The following is a 24,724-nucleotide window of genomic DNA, read 5'->3' as shown; positions in this document are numbered from 1 at the left end:
AATTAGTTACTTACTACTTTTAATTTATATTAATAATTACAAATTATATTAGTTTATAACGTAAACATGACCGTAATATACTTGTCTTTGTGGTTGGCAATTTATTTATGAAACTCTATTTTTCCAACCGTTCTTTTTCCTTTCTGGTGCCTACCTGTGAGCTTTAGAATTTGGGACATTTAACTATTTGCCACTTTTAAGATGTCAAGTTTAATTATTTGCCACTCACTGAGTCACGTGTATGACATGTAAATCCAGTCATAAACTCTTAATTATCATAAGAGTGGTAAATAGTTAAATATCTCTCAGAATTTCCAGGTTTAGGGCTTGATTGGACGGCGGCCCATGGCTGTGCTGACCGCCGGCGCCGCGCGCGTCGTAGGCCTTGCATCCCCTTGCCGTCGTCGGCCCAACTAGATGAGGCCTCATATTATGGCCTGCTGCGATGGATAATGGACCTTTTTCTCTCTTCCCCCCTCAAGCGCAGCCCGTGGGCCGGTGTCATCCGAGCCGAGCCGTCGTCGCCGCGGCTGCTAGAGATCATCGCCATCGGCTTTTGCTGCGGCGCACAGCTACGACAGGTCACACGCAGCCGCCGTTGCGGGCACCGCGCCGCCCATATCGCCGCGCCGCGCGGGTGCTCCACCCACCTACGGAAATTGATCCCCTGAGTTTGTGCAGTTTACAGTTGTGCCACTTACATATGGGCCATTACCACGTACCGCTCCCTCCACGCGCAGCCCAATCCCCCGCCACCGGCGATCGAGGCATAGACCGGTCCGCCGCGACGGGTAAGCCACCGCAGCTCAAACATTGCTTACCCAATTATACTACCATATACTATCAGAACGAAAATATTAGCATCACCTAAAACTGACAAATCTGGGCGACAGGTTATAACAATATGGATGATTAGCAAATATGAAGTTCTATACAAAATTGCTGTTTTGCACATTACAGTGAGTGGGCAGCCAGACATCTTTAATCACCTTGCAGCCTTAAGAAGCAGCATCACCCCGTTCTATGGCTCTCGGAATAGAATCAGACACTAACCTCCTGGATCAGCTGGTTCAGCAAGCAAAGGGAAGCTATCAGTCAATCATGTTGATTCAGAGTAACTGGGAATAATCCCAGCGTTAACAAGGAGGCATAGGATTGCACCCGTAGTATAATATCGACTAATAACAGAACCAGCACAGTCCTCGCCAACAAACTTACTGATCATCTAGGATGCAACAAAACTCATCGTCTTGACCATGTAGCTTGGCTCCCCTGGTATGACGAAGTCACTACCTGTTAACAGAAAAAAAAAAAAAAAGAGGAAAGAGCATATGTCACGTTTTCCGTGAGGGTTACCACGGATTCTACAAGTCAAAACGATAATCAGCATGATGCCAGGAGGCCAGCTAGTATTGTTCTGACAGCAAGAGTAATGCTAGAGCTTATTGAAAACAAGACGATACCTGATACATTGATGATCCCTTTTTAGTGATATAGCCAGCATTGTTCAAACTTTCCACAATAGCATCTAAATTTGCAACTTGCAAGCTGATACGATCAGCTAAGTTGTACATCTCCTGGCAATAGGAAAGGGATAGAACATGATGGAACGATCAAAGATTAAAAAAAAAAAGGCACCTACTAATTACAATGCTTTGTTTGTGACTAAATACTGTAAACAAATCAAGAAAGCTGCATATCTTCTTTCACTGGACAAACCACACACCAAAAGAACAAAAATGCTCAAAAAGTAGCAAAGGAAAATATTCTTCAATTAGAGCAGAATAAGAATTGTGTCCATTTTTCCATTTTAATTGATTTGACTGGTGTGATGTTGTATAATTCGACAACTGAAACAAGAAATCTTCAGCAAAAAAGACATTTGAAGCATAATTGCCATGACACTTACATTCATTGAAAAGCAATCCTTTTTCTGCAAATCACACTGCTCGTTTAAGGCGCGGAGAAATTTCTTTGATTGCTTTTGATTGCTCATCCCACCACTTCGAGCAAAGTCCACAACACCGTGCTCATCAACACACTTGTCATATAAGGATTCCGTCATTATGTCTATGACCTCCTGTCATGTAAAAAAAATGAACAATTTAAAAATATCATTCAGCTTTAATGCTGCTGAGTTGTTCAATTGTGTTATCACTGGATTTCTATCTGCCTTTGGCTGGAAGAAGTTACTAATCAGGTGGTGCAAATGTGAGATTTTCAAATTTAGAACTATAGTAGGAAGAATTAGGAAACAAACAAACAAACAAAAAAGATCTGCAATGTGAACATAATTTGCACAAGTGTGGGTGAAATGGCACAACTTGTTGTTTTTTAAGTTTGATTTAATAATATAAGAAGTCAGGTTTACCCAGCAACAGAGATTAGAGACTTAGCAACCTTTTCAGCACTCAAGTATTTAAGTTATTTCACCTTAGCATCTTCTAAAGTCACTTCTTCTCTTAGATCCACCCGCGCACGAGCTTCTGCCAACCTTACAAGGCTTTCCAGTTGCCGGGCTGTGATGGGCGTACCATCAGCAGAATCACTTTGTTTTCTCAAATCCAAATAGAACTTTTGCAGACTGTCAGCTGCTGGCGACGGCATGCTTAAAGAGGAAAAATAGTAAGGTTAGGGGAAGCACTACAGGCAAAAAGGATAGGGATAGCCAACAGTTTGCATTTATGACATTTTATGAGTGAAAGAGGAACTTACGAGATTCGGGGGTTAACATGGCTTCTTGCATAAGATATATACTTGCGAAGTAATGGTCCAGGTAATGGACAGAAATCCTTGTCTTTCTCAGGGTGCAATCTCAGCCTTGAAGCTAATGAAGTTCTACCGACACCAAACTCTGTACTGGCATTAAATTGAGGCACTGAAAGAAGGCCCAAATCAACAATGATGGATAAGTTTTTAGTTATGAAAACCAACAATGATTGGCAACCGAAAAGAAGGCACTATAAATCAGTTTTGAATAAACCAAGAAAATACCTGTTCTTATCCTCTTGTTGGCTGTGAAAGGGCCTCCATCATTGGAGTGGAGCTGCTTATCGGAAATAGTAAAATTGTTTAGTTATTTAACTATGCATGTTTCCCTAAATACATATCCTTTCTTGCTAAATACAGATATATTGCATCATGTGAGCATATCCCATATCAGTCATATATACTTAACAGATGAGAACAGGAAACATGGTTAACATTCACTTACTGCAATTATGTGATCTGATACTCTCTTATCCAGCAATTCATCTGGCTTGTCAAGTAAAATGAAAACCAAGTCAAACCGAGAGAGGAGGGCGGCACTCATCTTTAAATTCTCATTCACTGTTTTTGCTCGGCTACAAAAAGGTACTTAACTGTTAAGTTGGCAGTAACACGCAAATTTAATATCTAGCAGGGAAGCATCTCAATTGAAAACACACAAAATATCATATCGAACAAACAAATAGTATGGGTGCATCAATAAAATGAAGACATGACACCATAAATAATTTATATTTTCTGCATAATTACAAATTTTGCACAAAAACCATCACAACAAACAAGTTTGAATGTCACGTCACCAACCAACATATTTAGAAGCAAAAAATTCTCAAAGAACTACAACTCCATCAAATTAGAGCCTTAGCATTCTAGAATCCAGAACAATCATACAAAACTGCTTTCGCAAGAAACTGTGACTTCTGCTGCAGCTCTGCGCCGCTGACAATTAAAGATTCAAGATCATGAGCATCCACGCATCATTTCCCTCCCATCGACTCCTTTACCTCCTCAAATAATGCCCTTAGTGCTGATACGCACCCCAACCAACAAGCTATTCCAGGTGGCTAATATGATGTGCCCCCATCCACCCTAGGTAACAGGACATATTTAGCTTTCGTCACTGAAGAGTGAACCCGAGTTGTAAGCAAGGTTATGATACAATGTTTCATAGGTTTGTGAATATTTTTGCTCCTAAATATGTAGTTATGCCAAAAAAGAAAAACTCAAACTTAAATACGTAGGGCTATGATAGTTTCACATAAATGTTAGCTTTGCAAAATGTACTCTAAATAATTTGAGATGAATGGAGAATGGTATTACTTGCAGGTTTGTCCATAGTACAAAAAACTGGATCGGACCGGCGGTTGAACCAGAAAAAACCGAAACCGGCCACCTTGGTGGTTCGGTTCTGCTAAAAGACCACCCATGCAATCGAACCGGTAAAAAACCGGTGAACCGGGCGGTTTTTCCTTGAACCGGTGGCGGGTTTTTAAGTATCGAACCAGTTTTTATTTTTCCTATGGCAATATGACATGATGAATTTATTATGTTACCACACCACATTTATTTTTTTATGTTGTGACTATGTAATAATAGATATACTGGTTTATTTATGCAAATTTCCACCAATTTGTGATGGTTCTATATTAAATTAATGCAAATCAAATATAATATTAATAAATAAATAAACCGGCGGTTCGACCGGTGAACCGACGGCCAGAGCGGGTCGACCCCCGGTCCGGTTTTTTATACTATGTGTTTGTCTTATTCACTTGCAGCAAAAACACCAGTAGCCAACACTTCCCAACTATACTACAGCAATTGAACATACTAGCAGTACAAGAAATCTGCCATGACCCATGGCTCACGTTGAAAGTAGTTTAGTTCCTATCAACCCAAGCAAGCGGCCTCCATCCAAACCGTCGCCTTCAGCCCTTCACTCTCTTTTCTGAAGTGTTTAACACCCGATGTACTAGCTTACATCACAGGGATGCACGATGTAACCCTTTATATGAATATGAAGTCATACGAAACAAACTCTATCAAGATCTTGTGCTGACTATCAAAATAACTGGACTCAATCCGTATGCTGCTATTTCTTGCTAACTTTATGGACCCATCTCTATTCCTCCCGGTCACCTTGCTGAATGCATTGGTGCTTAATTATCTCTGGCTATGTGTGAATGGACTGGATGGTCCACAATCAAACTATAATCAATATCAATTGAAAAGGAAAATATGAACGGAAATGATGGATCAAGAATGACAGGCAGTACACAAGGACCCACTCGTAATGACCACCAACAGGATTAGCAGCCGCTAGCACAGAAGTACGGGCTGATAAACTTGCCACAAGGCCAGCCTTTGCCACAGATACACATTGCTGCTCCATGGCTTCCAGTAAAGCCTATGAACTCAAATTCATTAGAAACATGATGTGGCAGGTTAGGGCTTTCTAATTAACATTTCAGAGTGAAGCTTATACAAGGTTAAAACCTGATGCTCTGCTGACATTTTATCGAACTCATCGATACAGCATATTCCACGGTCAGCAAGGACCATGGCACCTGTAAACCAAAGGGTCAAAATTATTTGATAGGCCACTTTATGTATGTGCCATTAAATTAGTCAAGAAAAAAAATACTACCAGACCCACTTGCATCCTACTCCCTCCGTTCCAGAATATAAGCATTTCTAGGTTTTTTTTAGCAAATAATGAAGTTAAGGGAAAAGATTCCCTTTTAGTCATCTCAGTTGTCAAATTTTGAATTGCTTAGATTCCCCTCTCGAACATGAAACAACTGATTGGCTGAAAATATATGGATTTCTGTGCGTTGGAATCAGTGCCCAGAAATGCTTATATCTGGTACTCCCTCCGTCCCGTAATATAAAGGATTTTGGGTGGATGTGACACATCCTAATACGATGAATCTGGACATACCATCCCTTATATTATGGGACGGAGGGAGTACAATGTTTTGAGTTCTAGAAATCCTTATATTTTGGAACAACGGGAGTACTTATTTTGTTCCACTCACAGGTTTTAAGACAAAAACCCACCAGGACAGACAGCCAGTTAGGTAACAGAACTTAAACAACAGTCTAGGGAAGGGACAAAGGACAATCTCATATGCTTACCAGCCTCAAATGCATAATCATTTGACATAGAATCTTTAACCACAGCAACAGTTAGACCAGCATTTGTTGTTGTATTCCCACAAACATATATACCCCGTGGAGAAACAGCTGCTGCAGCCTGTAGCAGTTGACTCTTGCCTAGTCCAGGATCACCTAGAATTGCATTGAGCAAGAGTTTTAATTGCACTGTGAGAAATGCTAAGAAAATTCTTACCAAGAAGCTTAGACCCTCTATAAGTGAAGGATTACCAACAACAACAGCATGAATGTCTCCTCTCACTGGGACCTTGTTTTGATCAATGGAGTGCTTCTGCACACCACCGAAAAGCGCAAGGGTGATACCAGCTGAAAAATTGGAAATATTCATTTAGTTGTATCTAGCAATAAAATGCAAAGCAGGAAAAGGACCAAGAAGGGCTGGCATGTTTGTAAACAGTAGTGTAGTAGAATGGGTGCTGTATGCTCTAGTTGAAAAGGAGAACACACATATCTCAGAGAACGGGAACTACCAGTAGCTTAGTCAATTTCACCACCCCCAGTTTGATTGTTCTGAATAGATGAATAGATGATAGATTATCTGATTTTATGATAATATTCAAGGGTACAAACGAATGAATTAATTATTACAAAGTGCAAAAGTTGTTTTTGAAAAGTATTCTAAGCAATTTATATATAGAAAGTTTTTGCAAAAATCACAGTTTAGGAGCTTGGGAGATACATTCTCATTTTTTTCATGCAGCACAAGAGAGTTCCTATAGAAGATCATTTGGGCAGAAAATGCTGCAGCGGTCCAGAACTAATTGAATAAAAAGAAAAAAAGGAATTGTTATCTCATTTCGTGTAAACAGAAATTAAGGGGAGCGGTAGGTTTCACCAAAATATTTCATTCCGTTATTGGGTCAGCTCAGAGTGAATTAAATTTAAATCTTTAACCACATTAAATAGTAGATGGAAGATAAGTATAATACCAATACCTTTTACAAGTTCATGTCCATAGATAGAGGGGCAAAAGGAGTGAAGAATTTGACGAAAAACATCAGCACCGTGTTCTTCCTTAAATTTGGAGATGAATTCAAGATCCTTTTCAGTAAAAGCTTGAAAACCGAAAGATCCACTAGCAGCATCTGAATTTCCTGAAGCAGCATGGACCTTTGAGTTTCTTACTGAAATTGCTTCCAGGTACAGGTAGTATAAACCTTGGTTCCTGCTTTTGGATTTCCCTGAAGATACAAATGAAATATTGTGTAAAATTAAGAAATTAGAAGGGGGGAAGCTCAGATCAAATAAGAGTTTATCTGCATATATGGCATCAGCGGGTAAGGGTCAAACAATAGTAAGGCTGTACATCATAACTAATTTGTTCTCCATTATCCTATAAATAATTTCTTGATTCTTAAATTCAAGGAGCTCATAGAAAGCATGCATATATCTAACAAAGACCAAATGATCTTGCAAGTTCTAAGAATGTAAAGTGGGGGAGAGGTAAAATAGATACCCTCATGCTGCCAAATACAGCATTAGATAGGTTTCCCTATAGTTAACATGGACTATAATAATGCTTCTAATGAACTGTTTATGCTCAGTAGTCCATGAGTTGATCTGGTGATTCTGATTTCTATATATCAGATTTAGGATATATGGTCTGGAAGAAACAAAAAAATAGAAAGCTATTTTCTTGCTTTGCTCAAATGCTATTTTCTTTTCAACTGCTCCATCTAGAAAAAAAAAATCGTAATGTCACATGGTAGATGGCCAAGGCTCTCTAATCAGAACATTAACATCCAATCAGATTAATGATCAAATAAAACAAGATGCTGACAGCATATGTGCCTCTATAGGTGTTGTGAACAAATCTGAGGCATTTATAGATAAACATTTTTTGCCAATGATTGCCAATGAAAACGCAAAATTTGAAGCCTGTGTGTGAGCCAGTAAATCCACAAGGTTTAGAAAAAGAAGTAATGCAAAGAAATATTAATTTCTCAAAAATTGTACCTCCTCCAACATCCATGTAGTTGTTCAGTACTTTGACGATTCCAGTAACTGTTACAGTCTCTCCAGGGATGCAACAATCTACAAGATCCTCTGTAAGCTCACACTCTATAGTTCGTGGCACTCTGCCTTCTTCATGGCTTTCACCACTAGCAAGCTCTTGTATCCTGATTTGGAAACAATATGAGAAAAGCTTTAGTACCATAAATAAAGGATAATGTAGTAGTTTATTTATCACTTGCCTTATTTTCTGAAAATCCATCAACTTTGCAGTAGATCTCATTGGTATGAATGTTCTGCTCTTGCATCCCTGAATACTGCACGATACTGGAGGTGAAAACTTCCCATCACAGAACACACGAGGGAATTTTGTAGCGCATTTCATGCATTGGAAATTCAGCTGCAGCACTAGAGGCTTCACCGTACTTACTTTTAAGACTGTTCCACGCACTGTCACAAGTTTCTCTGCCAAGTGAATCTACAAATTAGTACTTTGATTTATATGTGCACAAACTTTAGCACGCGATGATAAAAGGCAGAATGACATTTACTAATATACGCCGCTTTTAAATTCTTCAAGGCAATAGTCTTGGTGTGGTTGTAAAGCCTGATATTGATTTTGTTGATGTCGCCCAACTGCAAGTCCCTGCTAGCACACACAATCTGAAGAAAATATCAAGAACTGACATATCAGGTATAGTGGACCAAACATGAAAGCACTACAAAAGTAACAGGCTCATTAATTCTAGGAAAACATGAATAGAAACATCAACCAGATGAACTGCAGCTCCCATGGAAAGCAAGGCTTCTTTTGGATTTTCCTGGAGAGCTTCAGTAATCCAGGTCAAATTCGATAGCTGCTGGAAATCAACTGGAAGGGAGAGGATATCACCATCATCTTCGACCTGTGCATGAAGCCATGAAGTTGTAAGTGGTAACTACTAGTAACCACATTAACCAAAGAGAGTAAATTACAAATTCGCATTTTAAGATTCTTGCAATGATTGAATTGTTTCCTAATTCATATGAAATTCATGCATTCGCAATTAAGGCATTAAGAGAGTAGAAACTAAACGCCCATTAACATCGAGTTGCAAGCTCCCTGAACGAGCTAAATTAAATAGGTAATAACACTATAACAGGAACCTTTACAAGCTTAAACACTTGCTCTTGTTTAAGACAAAGTAAACACTTGCGAAGATTCCTTAGAAAAACATTTATGAATTGCTCACAGTACTCACTTTAGTTGCGATTTCCAGAACATTTCAATTAACGATTGGAGCGTCCATCCGCTAAAATCGTAGACATTATCGAGAAATGCCACCACTGATATATTCTAAGTTGTAACACCGATCACGCATGAACCGATCTCAACAATCGGACCATACCACAAGCGCGGAACCCTAGCATGGGCACCGCCGGTCCGCCGTGAGGAGAGCTCGAAGGGCAACGCCGCAGAGGAATGAAATGGGGGAGGGGAGCCACCGCTTACTCGCGAGAGGAGGTCGCTCGCGTCGGGGGAGGAGAAGAGGTCGACCAGGTCGGCGGCGAGGCGCGCGCTGCGGCCGTCCGCGGCGAACTCGCTCTCCTCCGGGAAGTACTCCGGCCAGACCGCCGCGAGCCCCGCGGCGGTGGCGGCGTCCATGGAGAGGCCGCCGGGTTTTCCCTTGCGAGGACCATCGTCGTACATGTTCGCCTGAGAAATGGGCCGCTCCCTTCTCTCTCCGGCGAGTTGCGCGGCAGCGGCGGCGGCGGCGGGAGAGGAGAGTTGGGGGGCGGGCGGAGCGAAATTTTTAGCGCGGCGAGCGAGGACGGCGTGAAGCTCAGCGGGCGGAAGCAGACCTGACATGTGGGTCCCACTTTTTACTATGGCCCACATGTCAGCGGCGAGGAGCTCTCCCCTCTCCGGCCCGCGTTCGAGCCCAATCACAAATTCACAATTCACAGCAGGTCTTCAATACTGTATTTCGTAAATCGTGATGGTTTTTTTCCTTCCTACTTGAGGCTGCGTTGTACTGAGCAAGAAAGAGATGAATTTTCTCTCGTTTTACACGCACACAATTTCCAAACTGATAAGGGCACCCGCAATGATTATCTATAGACTCTCTACAAAAGATCTATGTCAGCATATTTTTCTATTTGGAAGAGATTAAATGAAGAGAGAGAGCAAAGCTATCTACTAACCTGGAGATAGTCTATAGAGAAAAACGAGGCAATAGATTAGAGAGCTATAGATACCCATGTAGATATACCATTAAAGTGGTTTACTATTAATGTAGTCTATTGCTGAGATGTAAATGTTTTATATATGGCACATTACTTTACCATTACGGGTGCTCTAAACGGTATGTTTTTAAAAAAAAGTTATAGAAAAAATATATTAATTTATTTCTAGGTTTAAAATAATTAGTGGCTCATCTCGCTTTACCTGTCTTTTTTGTTTTTTTCATTCGAACACAATCTATGCTAACACACAGATAAAAAAATAATCAGCTGTTCATGTGCTCCAAGACCAAGAGAGATGCATGGACTTGGCTCAAAATGTTTTTTTCCTCCTTTTTTACAACTAGTCCATGTCTCTATGCTATCTAACTGTAGAGATTGTAAAGAAAATGATTGATGGATTGTTTAAAATTATATTTTAATCATTTATACTTTTTTAAATATACTGTCAATATGGGTTTTAAATTTCAACGATTTGTCCGACTAAAATAGCCCATATCATGACGGTAAAAGGTGTGCTAACAAGTACAACATATATAACATTGATGCTCCTCATCTAGGAGAGGAAGAAAAGGGAGCGGACAAGGAGGAGTTCGGGGAGGGGAGGTGGAGAAGATGGGGCATGTAAGATTGCTGTTGACTATGCTCGAGTATAATGAACGAGAAAAAGGCGATAACTAAGAAGTAAAATAATTGGGTACTAAAAATCAGGCATGCAAGAGGATGAAATCGTTTTAAGGAAATATGAAACAACAACGATGAATAAAGTCGAATAGGAAACAAAACTTTAACTAATGGATAACGAAAGATAACATATACAAATCAAAAAAGACATAAATGTTATTAAATTTTAAACTATATAACGATAAAGACAGCATGTTGTGAACGTCAAAACTGACCGTATATTTTTTAAATAATCGTGCATACTTCAATTATTTGTACATGTGGGGATAAGGGGGCGGACAAGGAGGGGTATAGAGGAAGGAGGATGGAGAATAGGAGGCACACTAGGGTTGTGTTCTTTTCCCCTCTTTCCCAACTCACTTCCCTCGTTTTCCGCACGTACGCTTTTCAAACTCTTAAACGGTGTATTTTTTTACAAAAGTTTTCTATATGAAAGTTGCTTTAAAAAATCATACTAATTCAATTTTCAAGTTTTTTAGGCTAATACTTAATTAATCTCACTATAATCGCGTGTTTCGTTTGTGTTGATCACGTGGGGGATGAAAGATTAAAAAAAGACCAAAAAACCCAAGAATTGTAGCAAACACACCCTTGCTCCTTCCGCGCACGCCTACTCCTCCATATTCCGTGCGCGGAAGGAGTAAGGGTGTGTTTGGTTGGGCAGTAGCTTATGGAAAAGCAGACGTGGGCTTTGGCTTTTGCAAAAGTAGCTTTGGAAAAGCAGCTACGAGGAAGACAAAAGCCCGTTTGGTTGATCAACTGTGGCTTTTGGAAAATACTTCTCTCACTTACGGCTGGACCCTGCCTGTCAGCCTCACTGCATTCATCTTCTTCCTCACACGGTTCGCATGGGGACTCACTATCGGGGCACGCCGGCTTGGGCTCGCCAGCCAGTTGCAGGACATCCTAGGCTCGCGTGGCCGGCCATGAAGGCAGCACGGGACGAGGGAACAGGAGGCAAGCACCATGGACGCGAGGTTGCCATGGCCACCCGGGGACGAATCCCACACGCGGCCTTGGCTATCAGCCACCGGGGCAAGAGCTGCGTCCGCGCCCGCGGCCGTCGAGGAAGAATCCCACCCGCGCCCTTGACCGCGGGACACGAATCCTGCTTGGTCTCGGCTGTTCCTCTGTCGGGGACCCTATTCCTCCGCTCAGGCGCTCGGGAGCTCCCGCTTGCAGCCAGCAATGGAGGAGGGGCGCAGAGATGGGCGGTGGAGATCGCGCTCCTGGTCCCACGCCCTCCCGCCCCGTCACCGGCCATGGGACCAAGGGGATGGGGGAGCCACGCCGCCACGGGGAGGGGAGGTGAAGAATCTCGCGCCGCAATGGTCCTGGACTCGCCGGAGTTGGGGCAACGAAGGTCCGGTAGCTGGCTCGGGCAGGTCTGGAGGACCTCGACGACGGGTAGCGAGTGGCAGCGGACGCGATGCCGAAGGGGGCGACAGAGCGGACGCGATGCGGAATAGAACGAGGCTAAACGTTATTTTCTCCACGTAACCAGTGGCAGGCGGATAAATATTTGACCCAAAAGCAGCTGAAAGTAAGGGGTGGAGGTGCTTTCAATTTGTACTAGAGCAAAAGCAGCTTTTGGGTAGATGCAGCTATGGCTTTTGAGCCCTTTTAAAGCCAAAAGCAGGGTCAAAAAACCAACCAAAGGCACCCTCCTAAATCAGCTCAAGGAAAGAGGAAAAACTTTTCGTAGAGTCAAACAATGAATATATCTAAATAGGAAACTAAACCAGATCATTGGAGAACAAATGACAACTAACACAACCAAAGGAAAGAAGTACTATTATCAATATTTTAAGTAGGTAAAGATAAATATAAATATTCGTGAACATTAAATTTATCGCGTAATTTCAAATAATCGTATGTGTCCTATTCCCGATGAATCGTTTTTTATGGCAACTGCATGTATCTGAACTTGTAACAAAGGATTTTTTTCCTTAATAATGAAGTTCAATCCTTCCCTAACAAAGGATTACTTCCTTAGCAAAGAAGCCCAATTATTCCTTTCATTGACAAAAGATTAATTGTCGCCGTCTCCCTTTTCACAAAAACCTACACAACTAACCAAATAGATGCCTTGTGAGATCCTACTATCATAGTCAGCATGTCATCTTTTTGCTGGAAGTAAAGAACAAAACAAACACAACCTAGGCCAATCACCCTCCTAATCAGCATAATCACCCGCAGCGTACCAATCCGCCACAAACCACACCATACCCAAAGCAAACACGAGCGCAACACGTCGACGCGCGCCGCCCCAAAAAGCCGAAACAACCCAACCCCACCCACCCACACGCTGCGAGCGAAACCACACCACAACACAACACACAGTATGGCGGTGGAGCCGAACCCGTAGTAGAATCGAATCGAAACACGGGGAAATTTCCACCAAAATCGGTTGAAATCCCCGCAATTTTCAAAACCGATCGCGGAGGAGGAGGGGTGGGGTGGCTAGACCGCTAGGAACTAAACCCACCCACGCACGCCTCCGTGTATATATCCGCTGCCCCCCCCCCCCCCCCCCCCCGAATTCCACTCTCTCCGATCGGTGACCGATCGATCGATCAAGAGTGGCCAAGGGCGAGTGGTGGTTTGCGGCTTTCGTCCACGGCGACGGCGACGGCGAGGGCGAGGGCGACGAGGGGGGAGGAGTAGCGGCGGGCGGGGTGGGGGAGGATGGATCGCTGCCGGAAGCGGCCCGACTCCGACCCTGGCGCTCCCGGCGAGGCGGACGAGGAGCACCCCGCCGATAAGCGCCCCTGCACTGCCGAGCCGTCGACCTCGGCGGCGGTGGCGCCGGAGGGGGAGGCGGCGGCGGCGGAGCGCGCCTGCTCGGATATGGACACATCATCGTCTGGACACGCAGGGGATGGGGAAGCGGATGGGGATGGGGATGGGGAAGGGGAAGGGGATGGTGACGATGATGGGGATGGGGACGGGGGGTCGTCGTGCGAGTCGGATGGGGGAGGGAGCCCGAGGAGGTGCGGCGGGGGAGGGAGGTTCCAGCGGATGGTGGCGGCGGTGGCGGCGGACGGCGCGGAGGAGGGGGCGGTGGTGGCGGCGCTGACGGAGCTCTGCGAGGCGCTCTCCTTCTGCGGGGAGGACGTCGGGGGATACTTCCCGACGGACGCCGCGGCGCGGGCGCTGGTGCGGCTGGTCGGGGGCGGCGCCGATGGCGCGCCGGCGGCGGCGGCGAGCCCCGACGTGATGCTGCTCTCCGTGCGCGCCATCACGTACCTCTGCGACGCGATGCCGCGCGCCGCCGACGCCGTCGTCCGCCACGGCCTGCTCCCCCTGCTCTGCTCCCGTCTCCTCGCCATCGAGTACCTTGATGTCGCTGAGCAGGTAACCGAGCGGCTCTGACGACCCGATCGAACGATCACATTGGCCTGACGTGTTGTATGCGATCGTGTCACGCGCAGTGCTTGCAAGCATTCGAGAAGATATCGCAGAGGCAGCCGACGCCGTGCTTGCAGGCTGGCATGATCACTGCTGTGCTCACGTACATTGACTTCTTCTCTGCAAGTATCCAGGTTAGCATCGCAAGCGATTTCCATATTTTGCTGACGAATTACTACATCCACCAATTGGATTCTTACTTGTATTGTTCAGAGGGTTGCGGTCTCAGCTGCTGCGAATGCCTGTAAGAAGGTCCCCAAAGATTGCTCCCAATTTGTGATGGATTCTGTGCCAGTGTTGTGTAATCTACTGCAGTCTGAGGACAAGATGGTACCATTGTTCATTCTTCAAACTGAGCTTGTTTAGGGGTATGTATGCAACTTGTGCTTATGTTTAAAGTGATGTAACATTGCAGGTAGTGGAGAAGGTTGCAAGTTGCTTGATAAACATCGTGGATTCATTTAGTAGTTCAGTGGAGCTTCTCGACATGTTCTGTCACCAGGGTGTGATAGAGAAAGTCCTGCCTCTGATCAATACTGGCGGGCTAACTTCTCTTAGCCCATCAACATGCAGTGTATGCTTGCAGTTAAACTTCTATGCATGTACCCGAGTGTGTTGAGGAAATTGATTGTTGTTTGTTTTGATTGCAGAACTTGATTGGGCTTCTCGCCAAGCTAGCCTGCAATTCACTTGTGGCTGTGAAGTCTCTCTTTGAGCTGAATGTTGGTAACACCATAAGCAGAATTCTGGTTACTTCAGATCTCTCACATGGCATGCCTTACCTGCCTTTGGAAAACCAAAGCAACCAGGTTGGTTTTCTTACTTCCAGACATTTAAGACTAGAAGGTGGCAGCAGCAGTAGGATATCAATTGAGTTTGGTTGCAATTTAGTGCAATTTTTTATTATCAGTTGATTATACCCTTATCTGTAGACTTAATTAGTATATATTATATTTGGTTTGTTCAAGATGTAACGGCTTTTATGGGCATCACTACACCATGACAAGATGGATTGATTAGTCTTTTTAATTCCTTATAAGCTCTGATGTGACCTATTCATCACCCAATTAGTGCACTGTATCACTTTGTGCTTAGCGCCATTCTACCTTAGGTTGCTGATATCTGACCTCTGACACATGTTTGTCCCTGCTACACACTAATGTGCATAACAAGTTACTTGTCATGTATGCACCACTCTAATTTACCTTGTTACATTAGAACTTGAATCTAATAAGTTGCATTGGTGTGCATAACAAGTCACTCCATGTATGCACCACCCTAATTTACTTCATTTGATTATATACGAGGGCCATTCGTAAAATGTACATGATTTGAGATAAACTTAATTGTGCTGATCTCAGGTCAATGAAGCTTTGAAATTAGCAAACCAACTTATTCCTTCTGCAGCAAGAGATGTTGAAGATACCCAGATGGTACTTGCAAAAGAAAAAATAATTGTAGATGAACCAAGGTTTTTGTGTCAGTTCTCTATGGAGATTCTTCCTGTCTTGATCAAGGTCCGTTGATAGCAATCACAAGAAGTCATAATAATGATTGTTATCTGAAATATGGAAATGAGTATGTTGTTTCGTGCAGGCAGTCAACTCTGGTGCAAATTCATACATTTGCTATGGATGTGCTTCAATTGTAAAAAACATCTGTTATTTCAGTAAACCTGAAATGCTTCAAGAGTTGCTCAAGGATGCGAACATACCAAGGCAAGATTCTATTTTTTACATGATAGCCATAAGCAAGATCAATTGCATTTTTGTTGTGCTAAAATTGCCGATTTTAGACGGATAGATTTATTTTTGTGATCTCTGTGGCAGTTTCTTGGCTGGTTTATTGTCTCGGAAGGATCATCATGTGCTATTCTCATCACTAAAGCTTATCGAAATTCTCATGCAAAAGCTTCCTGATGCTTACCTTGGATCCTTTATCAAGGAAGGTGTTGTCTATGCAGTTGAGGCTCTTCTTATGCAAGAAGATTGTTCAAAGTCTACTAATCTCTCAGATGAAGCACAACAATCAGAGAATCAGCCTATCATAAGAAATAAGCCTACATGTTTCTGCTATGCATTTGATTATCCCAGATCTGATGCTGCTGAAACAAGGACTTGCATGATTGGAAAGGGCAACCTTTTTACTTTCGCAAGGCATGTGAAGACAACCTATTTCACTACCGAAGCAGTGAACTCTGAGATGGGTTTGACAGAGATTTTGCAAAAGCTCAAAACTTGCTGCGCAGTTCTGAACGATTCTGCTGATAAGTCATTAAACCGAGACAATATACAAAATGAAGAGCACTTGACTGACATTTTAAGTGAGGTGATGATGGAGCTTCATGGGGGAGAAACAATGACTACCTTTGAATTTCTTGAGAGTGGATTGATCAAATCCTTGTCTAACTATCTCTCCAATGGCAAGTACCTCCAATTGGAGAGAATCCCAAATGATTACAATACTGAACATTTTCTTGCCGTGCTAAAAAGGTTTCAGTCATTTACTCAGATATCTTTTTCAAGAATGGAGCAGGGCTGGGGTGATATGCTCTTGACACTGTTAGTAAGGAAACTGCAGAATGCTCTTACTTCTCTTGACAACTTCCCAGTGATAATGAGCCATAATTTCAAGCCGAGGAACAATATTTCAGATATCCCTACTAGGCACTCAACGATTACTCCATGTATCCGAGTTCGATTTAAGAAGGATGAAGATCAAACCAACTTGTCGAGCTATGATAATGTTGTTAATTTGGAGATCTCTTCCTTGTTGCACACTATTGAAGAGTTCTTGTGGCCCAAAATTTGTACAGGCACAAGCAATCAGAAGCCTGAATCATCGGCCAATGGTACTGCTTCTGAAAACAAATATCCTGAAGATGACCTCCAGGAAAGATATTCCTCACCCGAATCATCCCCTCCACCAGAGGTACTATTCTGTCTATTATTTAACATCTTTGAAAAATATGAACAGATAGTATATAATGAGTGATATATCATGCTGCCTGTAAGCAAGCCATATTAGTACCTTTAAGTAAAAGAAGCTTCAATTTGCCTTTTTTATCATCAGCAATAGTTCACTTTGACTACTAAATTTGATGTCCTAAATCTATTATATAATTAAAGGAATAGAAAAAGGAGCCTCCCGGTTCGCTCTCATGGCCTAGAAATTCTCAAATTAATCGGAGAAAAAGAAAAAACAGAGTCCATATAGAAATACAATTTAGAAATAGCTGAAATTCGGAATTAAAAAAATAAGGAATATTAGAAGAGGAGACTAGAGTCCATATAGAAATACACTTTAGAAATAGTTGAAATTCGGAATTTAAAAATAAGGAATATTAGAGGAGGAGTATAGAGTCCATATAGAAATACAATTAGGAAATAATAGAAATTCGGAATTAAAAATAAGGAATATTAGAAGTAGAGTATAGAGTCCATATAGAAATACAATTAGGAAATAATAGAAATTCTGAATTAAAAATAAGGAATATTAGAAGTAGAGTATAGAGTCCATATAGAAATACAATTAAGAAAAAAAAAGAAATTCGAAATTAAAAAATAAGAAATATTAGAAGTAGAGTATAGAGTCCATATAGGAATTTAAAACTAACTAAAATTCGGAAAAAAAAAGGAGCCTCCACGTTCGCTCTTATGACCTAGAAATTCTCACATTAATCGGAGAAAAAGAAAATGCAGAGTCCATATAGAAATACACTTTAGAAATAGTTGAAATTCGGAATTAAAAAATAAGAAATATTAGAAGAGGAGTATAGAGTCCATATAGAAATACAATTAGGAAATAATAGAAATTCGGAATTAAAAATAAGGAATATTAGAAGTAGAGTATAGAGTCCATATAGAAATACAATTAGGAAATAATAGAAATTCTGAATTAAAAATAAGGAATATTAGAAGTAGAGTATAGAGTCCATATAGAAATACAATTAAGAAAAAAAAAAGAAATTCGGAATTAAAAAGTAAGAAATATTAGAAGTAGAGTATAGAGTCCATATAGGAATTTAAAACTAACTAAAATTTGGGAAAAAAAGGAGCCTCCACGTTCGTTCTCACGTCCTAGAAATTCTCACATTAATCGGAGAAAAAGAAAAAGCAGAGTCCATATAGAAATACAATTTAGAAATAGCTGAAATTCGGAATTAAAAAATAAGGAATATTAAAAGAGGAGACTAGAGTCCTTATAGAAATACAATTTAGAAATAGCTGAAATTCGGAATTAAAAAATAAGGAATATTAGAAGAGGAGACTTAGAGTCCATATAGAAATACAATTTAGAAATAATTGAAATTCGGAATTAAAAAATAAGGAATATTAAAAGAGGAGACTAGAGTCCATATAGAAATACAATTAGGAAATAGCTGAAATTCGGAATTAAAAATAAGGAATATTAGAAGTAGAGTATAGAGTCCATATAGAAATACAATTAGGAAATAACCGAAATTCGGAATTAAAAATAAGAAATATTAGAAGTAGAGTATAGAGTCCATATAGAAATACAATTAAGAAAAAAATAGAAATTTGGAATTAAAAAATAAGGAATTTTAGAAGTAGAGTATATAGTTCATATTGGAATTTAAAACCAACTAAATTCGGAATAAAAAGGAGCCTCCACGTTCGCTCTCATGGCCTAGAAATTCTCACATTAATCTCAGAAAAAAAAAGCAGAGTACATATAGAAATACAATTTAGAAATAGCTGAAATTCAGAATTAAAAAATAGGGAATATTAGAAGAGGAGACTAGAGTAGTTATTACACATTAGTAGTTTTGAAAAGTTATTGCAAAATTTAAAATTATGTTGTCATTGTAATATATTTTAATAATATAATGAGAAAACATATATGCTATTATATGAGAGAAAATATAATGATGCTAGCCGCGCAATCTGCGCGGGCCACCGTGCTAGTTTCTAATAAAGACGTTAAAAGAGTCTAATGATGTATACTTTTTGTACTAAAATTACCTGTTATGTTTTCATGTATCCAAAAAAAATATTTCAGAAACATCTTTGGTCAAATTAATTTAGTTGCTGTTCCAGAGCAACATGTTCTGTACCAAAAAGAGCAGTTGCTATGCTATATCTGACAAAAGACAGCGTTGTAAATTACTTCGATGGCCATCCTGTCTTTTAAGACTAAAATGGTTCTCTTTTTCAGGGTGTTATAATAGGAAATCAAAGTCCATCTGTAGAACCAGGCTCAAATAAAGGGCCTTCGTCATCTGGTAAGTACAGGAGTAGTACAGTAAGCGTAGTCTGGCGATCGTGAAACACTTATGTTTAAACTCTTGTTTGCATACTTCCTCTTATTCTGGAAACTTCAATACTGCAATGCATGTGCAGGTGCAGGCCAACAAGAGACAAACACAAGTGATCATGCTGCGCAACCAAAATTGTTATTTAGCTTGAAAGGAAAAGAGCTTGACCAATCTGTTACTCTGTATCAATCAATCCTGCAGGATCAGATTAATGCAGGTTCTGACATAATATTGGACAACCAGTTTTGGCGCATTGTGCATGATGTAACATATAGAACGGCTACAAACCCAGAAATTGATGATCCTCTTAAGTATTCATCTTGTGCAACAACACCAGCACATCCCGATAAAGCTGGATATATTTGTCAGACGCTCCCTTTCTTCACTAGCCTGTTGCTTGGCAAACTTCCTTGCAAACTTGACAGATCAAGTCCATCATATGACATATTGTTTATGCTAAAAGTTCTAGAGGGGTTGAACCGATACTCTTTTCACCTCGTCTCTGATGAGAGAAACCGTGCTTTTGTACATGGAAGCATAACTGACCTTGATGATCTGAAAGTTGATGTTTCTGTAGTTCCACAGCAGGAGTTTGTCAGTGCTAAATTGACAGATAAACTGGAGCAACAGATGCATGATCCCTTGGTTTTAAGGTCTCGTTGCCTGCCTTTATGGTGCACTGAACTGATGTCTGCATGTCCCTTCTTGTTTTCTTTTGAGGCAAGATGGAAGTATTTCCAGCTGACAGCATTTGGTTCTTTGACCCCACAACATGGGAATATGATGGATACAAGTGGCAGTGGTGTAATGACAGAAAGGGTGCCTTCCTTCTCACGGAAAAAGTTCAAAGTTGATCGCGACAATATACTTGTTTCTGCTGCTAAAGTGATGCAATCACATGCTCGGAGTAATGCAATGCTTGAAGTAGAATATGAAGAGGAAGTAGGCACAGGCTTGGGTCCTACGATGGAATTCTATACATTGATAAGTCATGAGTTTCAGAAGTCTGGTTTAGGCATGTGGAGAGGGGAGCTCTCCGGCGAAGCTGGCCTGGATAATGTTCATGGTGGTTCTGTATTTGTGGTTGCCCCTAATGGACTTTTTCCTAAACCATGGTCCACCCATGTGGATTGTTCTTCCTTCTCAGAAGTGAATAAACAGTTCCACCTCCTTGGTCAGGTCGTTGCAAAGGCAGTTAAAGACAACAGAATTCTCGACATTCCATTTTCTAAAGCATTTTACAGGCTTATACTAGGACAGGTATTTTGGACTGAATCCCTGGATGAAGTTTGCTATGCTTTCATACTTTCCAAGTCTCTAAATAACCTTTTTCTTTCTTAGGAACTTAATATATATGACATTCACTCATTTGATCCTGAACTAGCAATGACCCTTATGGAGTTTAAAGCACTTGCTGCTCGGAGAAAATATTTAGAATCAAGTTCAAGTGGGGACTGCAAGAGTACATCTGATTTGTCTTATCGAGGTTGCAGGATTGAGGATCTTGCTATTGAGTTCGCTCTTCCAGGATATCCAGAATATGTTCTTTCTTTAGAAAATAGCTTGGATAATGTAAGCGCATATGAGCATACACTTCAATGCTTTCAGTTTCTTAGCTGATTAGACTCTTACTTAATTGTTCATGTTGCTTTCAGGTAAGTGCTGACAATTTAGAACAGTATGTTTCTTTTGTTGTTGATGCAACAATTAGAAGTGGAATTGCAAGACAGCTGGAAGCTTTTAAGTCAGGATTCAATGAGGTATGTTTCATGGTGGTTTTCATTAGCAATATGATATGCTAGATATGGAAATGGGCAGGGTAGGTAGGGCGAATCGCTATCTTAGAATTTTTCATCGCCATTCAATTCATTTGAACAGATTCAGATATGTTGAGGGTTTAGGTGCCGTTCCCTCCGTCTCAATTTATAATTAGGAGGAAAGCTGTGTTGTTGGCATTTGTCCTTTAGGAATCCATTTTATTGTGAAACTGACATTGGGAAATGCAGGTATTTCCATTAAGCATGCTCCAGGTCTTCTCAGAGGATGAGCTGGAGCGATTACTCTGCGGTGAACAAGATACGTGGGATGTAAGCGCCTTTCTTTTGTGGAGTTTGTTGTTACTTCTGTGTTCATTCTACCGCCCTTGCTGATCCTTGTTTGTGAACAGTTTGCGAAACTTGTGGATCATATAAAGTTTGATCATGGCTACACTTCCAGCAGCCCTCCTGTCATTAATGTAAGTTCTTCAGTATTCATATATTTAGACGGTTAAATATTTTATTCTGAAATGGTAGTAAAGGCTCTTTTCTTTACATGCCAAATACATTGCAGTTGTTGGAGGTTATACAGGAGTTTGAAGGCCATCAACGCAGAGCTTTCTTGCAATTTATAACAGGTTCACCTCGACTCCCACCGGGTGGGTTAGCTGCGCTAAATCCGAAGTTGACGGTTGTCCGAAAGGTCTGTTTTCATTATATACTTCTTTTAGGATTTGTTTTTTCTTACTATCTTCCCTAATATTTTGTAATATAATCAGCAGCATAACAGCAACGAGGCTGATGATGACCTTCCGAGTGTGATGACTTGTGCTAATTATCTAAAGTTACCCCCCTATTCTTCCAAGGTCTGTAACATACTACTGTTCTGATTAGCTTTTTAACAGTCCACTGGTATATTCTGGAATTTTCATAAATTAAATCAATCCCTCATTTATGTCACCGTATGAGACATCATCTACTAAACTATAACTAGAACGAATTGACGGTTTTGCCTAGGTTTAAGTCAAAATCTCAAAACCACACTTGCATATTTTGGAGACTAGTTACATGCCTGTGCGTGCAACATATCCGAAGATAAAAAAGTAATTCAGTTTTGTTTATGCCTTTCTTTCATGGGCTTTTCTAGAGCCGTTTTTTTGGAAGGGGAGGGAGAACGACTGAGATTTTAAAGTAGTTAAAGATATTATTCCGTGATTAGTTCTTGATTTCCAGTACTATTTGCATTGACACCAAATTGTTATACGCAATCTGCAGGACAAGATGAGGGAGAAACTACTCTACGCGATTACGGAAGGTCAGGGGTCCTTCCACTTATCTTGACTTGAAACTGATAGCATCTAGCTGCGCATGCCATCACACGCAGTAGAAATGTGTGTTTTGTAAGTATCACGTAGGAAAACATGGTGTAAATGTGGGTGGTTCACTGCTTAACTTACCAAGACATATGATTCGGGTGGAGCTGATGTTAGGAAAGGGAAAAAACTGAGGTGGCGCATGCCCTTCCTTCTCTGTACATAGTGGTAGTTGCCTGTAGGTGTGCTCAAGTAGTCGCGAACATGGCGACTCTCAGCTTAGCTCGCTGCTGTTGATGCAAACCTTCTCTTTTGGTGTAAATATACGTGGCTGGTGAAAATCTTCAATACTATTACTATCCATCGTTCTGTTCGCCTATTGGAGCTTATATTGCCTAATACGTTTGGAAGCATTTGTTACCAGCTCTCAGTTTCAGGACTGTCTGCTCGTGGTGCAGAGATTTCACGACGGATCAATTCTTACGATGTAAATTTCTTTTTCAACAACAGGTCGCTCTATGCTTGGGTTGGTTCTCTACCCAATCAAAAAATCGGTAGCAACGAAAATTTTGATATAGGCAGGGTTAAAGTTTTCGATAAGGTCATGCCTTGCCTTTGTGGGGACACATTTCGCATGTACGTGTTCGTGGTCATGTTGGCTTCAGCATGAGGTTGTGTCTGCATTCACTTTTGAGCTGCTGTTGTGTTTGTGTCATTGTGTGTTTCCGCAAAGCTTCGCGTTGACGCCAAAAGTTTTGCTTCGCTGGACGGCCGAAGTCGCTAGAAAATGGCGACACGGTTCGCTTCCAGATGCGATGGGAGTCCTGTGTCTGTCTGTCCCGGTTAAATAGCGGAAGGCAATCATGCGCATCTGTCGAATATATGCCGGTTAAGTATAGGTCCTGGAGATGATGATATGCTATACTAACTACTAGTATACTACTCCCCTCATGTTGTTGCTTTGTCCATAAGCCTTAAAACCTAAAAGAAAATTCTCACTTGCACAATCACTTGCAGTATCAGGCAGCTTGATCTTGCCGATCTTATTTAATTGTAATTGTGTCCGAGGATGAGGATGATAAGGTTGTTATTTAGCTGCAACATCTTGCGATCCGCAGTTGACTTTACACATACGGGACGCAAAGTGAAAGGGTAGAACACGTGCAACGGTGCAAGAGATGATAATCATTTCTGAAGAAAAGTTTTCGGTCCTCAAATACTTTGTTAGTTATAATTGTAATAGTAATTCTGTCCAAAAAGATAATGTTGTTTGCTTGGAACATCTTGACATAAAGCTGTCTGTTCAGATACCATCTGTTTGTTCCCTCAGAAAAACACGTTAGTCATGTCTGCCTTTTGTAAATATCTTGTCGTCCTATCGTTCAGTATTGATATTTTCATAGGACTATCACAGTCTTCTAGTCGTTTTAGTAAAAGCTGACCTATAATATAATTAAATGGCTTAGATGCGCATACCTTAGTTCTGGACTTGTCATCACTGCCGATCGATTTACAAGCATATCCAATTATCCATGTATGTATTCAATAGGTATTACTTAACTTATTCACTTTGCTTAAAAATACAAGTACTTGTAGAACTTTTTACAGAAACTAAGAAGCGAAATGAAATTAAACGAGTGATAATTGTGATTAGTTTAGATGAAAAATTATGTGAAAAATCTATACGAAATATGGTTGTAATTGGTTGAGATAATATAACAAGTGATGAAGTAGCTATATTTTAAAACAAAATTTAACGCTTGAAGTAGCTATTTAATTGTTGTTACAATGACACTGCTTTACAACCTATGGCAATGTAAAACCTTTAATAAAATACTCCATCCAGTCAAAAATAATTGAGGTCAGCGTCACGTATAGCAGCGGTAGCTTCTAATATTCCCGGCTAATTACCCTCCACTGATGAATGGTGATATATAACAAATGTTCACTCGTATATTAAGAACGGCATAAAATCAAATGCCTCGTGTATCAGAGGAAGAAGCGGGAAAAAAAAAGCAAATCATAAATGTTTTTTATGGCAAATCTCACATTCTATTTGTGATGTAAAACTGTAAAACCCCCACGTTGTGTGCACTCTCACCAAACGACAAACTCACCTCAATCCAAAACTTTTTTTTTCTAAAAAAAACCTAAAACAA

General features: G+C 40.9%; 2 protein-coding genes across 4 annotated transcripts; one reads left to right on the top strand and one right to left on the bottom strand.

The window, feature by feature from the left end:
- Positions 1-249: 249 nt before the first annotated feature.
- Positions 250-9,731, bottom strand: LOC4339038 (probable DNA helicase MCM8). 2 transcript variants are annotated; one of them, NM_001420530.1, is made up of 18 exons: positions 9,392-9,724; positions 8,673-8,804; positions 8,451-8,562; positions 8,142-8,364; positions 7,903-8,066; positions 6,882-7,127; positions 6,157-6,252; positions 5,908-6,060; positions 5,266-5,336; positions 5,058-5,176; positions 3,215-3,344; positions 2,995-3,046; positions 2,716-2,878; positions 2,434-2,608; positions 1,910-2,080; positions 1,464-1,577; positions 1,219-1,293; positions 250-1,065 (listed from the first exon to the last, which is right to left on the bottom strand). In NM_001420530.1, exons 1-17 carry the CDS (start codon positions 9,587-9,589, stop codon positions 1,243-1,245), a joined length of 2,370 nt encoding a protein of 789 aa, NP_001407459.1. In that variant the 5' UTR covers positions 9,590-9,724; the 3' UTR covers positions 250-1,065; positions 1,219-1,242. The 2 variants fall into 2 exon arrangements, 1 of the variants encoding a protein (NP_001407459.1); XR_010741211.1 differs by having other exon boundaries at positions 895-1,065; positions 1,162-1,293; positions 9,392-9,731.
- A 3,614-nt stretch (positions 9,732-13,345) lies between these two features.
- On the top strand, positions 13,346-22,942 carry LOC4339037 (E3 ubiquitin-protein ligase UPL4). 2 transcript variants are annotated; one of them, XM_015784234.3, is made up of 17 exons: positions 13,346-14,163; positions 14,241-14,351; positions 14,431-14,547; positions 14,633-14,791; positions 14,868-15,026; positions 15,579-15,734; positions 15,814-15,935; positions 16,047-17,148; positions 19,396-19,462; positions 19,581-20,755; positions 20,837-21,067; positions 21,151-21,255; positions 21,502-21,582; positions 21,663-21,731; positions 21,827-21,955; positions 22,035-22,118; positions 22,528-22,942. In XM_015784234.3, the coding sequence occupies exons 1-17, from the start codon at positions 13,495-13,497 to the stop codon at positions 22,591-22,593; spliced, it is 4,602 nt and encodes a 1,533-aa protein (XP_015639720.1). In that variant the 5' UTR covers positions 13,346-13,494; the 3' UTR covers positions 22,594-22,942. The 2 variants fall into 2 exon arrangements, with proteins under 2 accessions (XP_015639720.1, XP_015639719.1); XM_015784233.3 differs by having other exon boundaries at positions 22,032-22,118.
- Positions 22,943-24,724: the final 1,782 nt, after the last annotated feature.

This window comes from Oryza sativa, chromosome 5 (genome assembly GCF_034140825.1).
Source record: "Oryza sativa Japonica Group chromosome 5, ASM3414082v1".
In the NCBI taxonomy this organism is placed as follows: domain Eukaryota; kingdom Viridiplantae; phylum Streptophyta; class Magnoliopsida; order Poales; family Poaceae; genus Oryza; species Oryza sativa.
This window is presented reverse-complemented; position numbering and strand designations above follow the sequence as displayed.

Excerpts from the sequence above, each read along its gene's own strand:
- LOC4339038 (NM_001420530.1), bottom strand. The coding sequence starts at position 9,589 with ATGTACGACGATGGTCCTCGCAAGGGAAAACCCGGCGGCCTCTCCATG. Across the intron at positions 7,128-7,902 it reads CTACATGGATGTTGGAGGAG|GGAAATCCAAAAGCAGGAAC; the intron begins GTACAATTTTTG and ends TTGTATCTTCAG. Across the intron at positions 1,294-1,463 it reads AGGGATCATCAATGTATCAG|GTAGTGACTTCGTCATACCA; the intron begins GTATCGTCTTGT and ends TTCTGTTAACAG.
- LOC4339037 (XM_015784233.3), top strand. The coding sequence starts at position 13,495 with ATGGATCGCTGCCGGAAGCGGCCCGACTCCGACCCTGGCGCTCCCGGC. Across the intron at positions 19,463-19,580 it reads TAAAGGGCCTTCGTCATCTG|GTGCAGGCCAACAAGAGACA; the intron begins GTAAGTACAGGA and ends ATGCATGTGCAG. Across the intron at positions 21,732-21,826 it reads GCAGCCCTCCTGTCATTAAT|TTGTTGGAGGTTATACAGGA; the intron begins GTAAGTTCTTCA and ends AATACATTGCAG.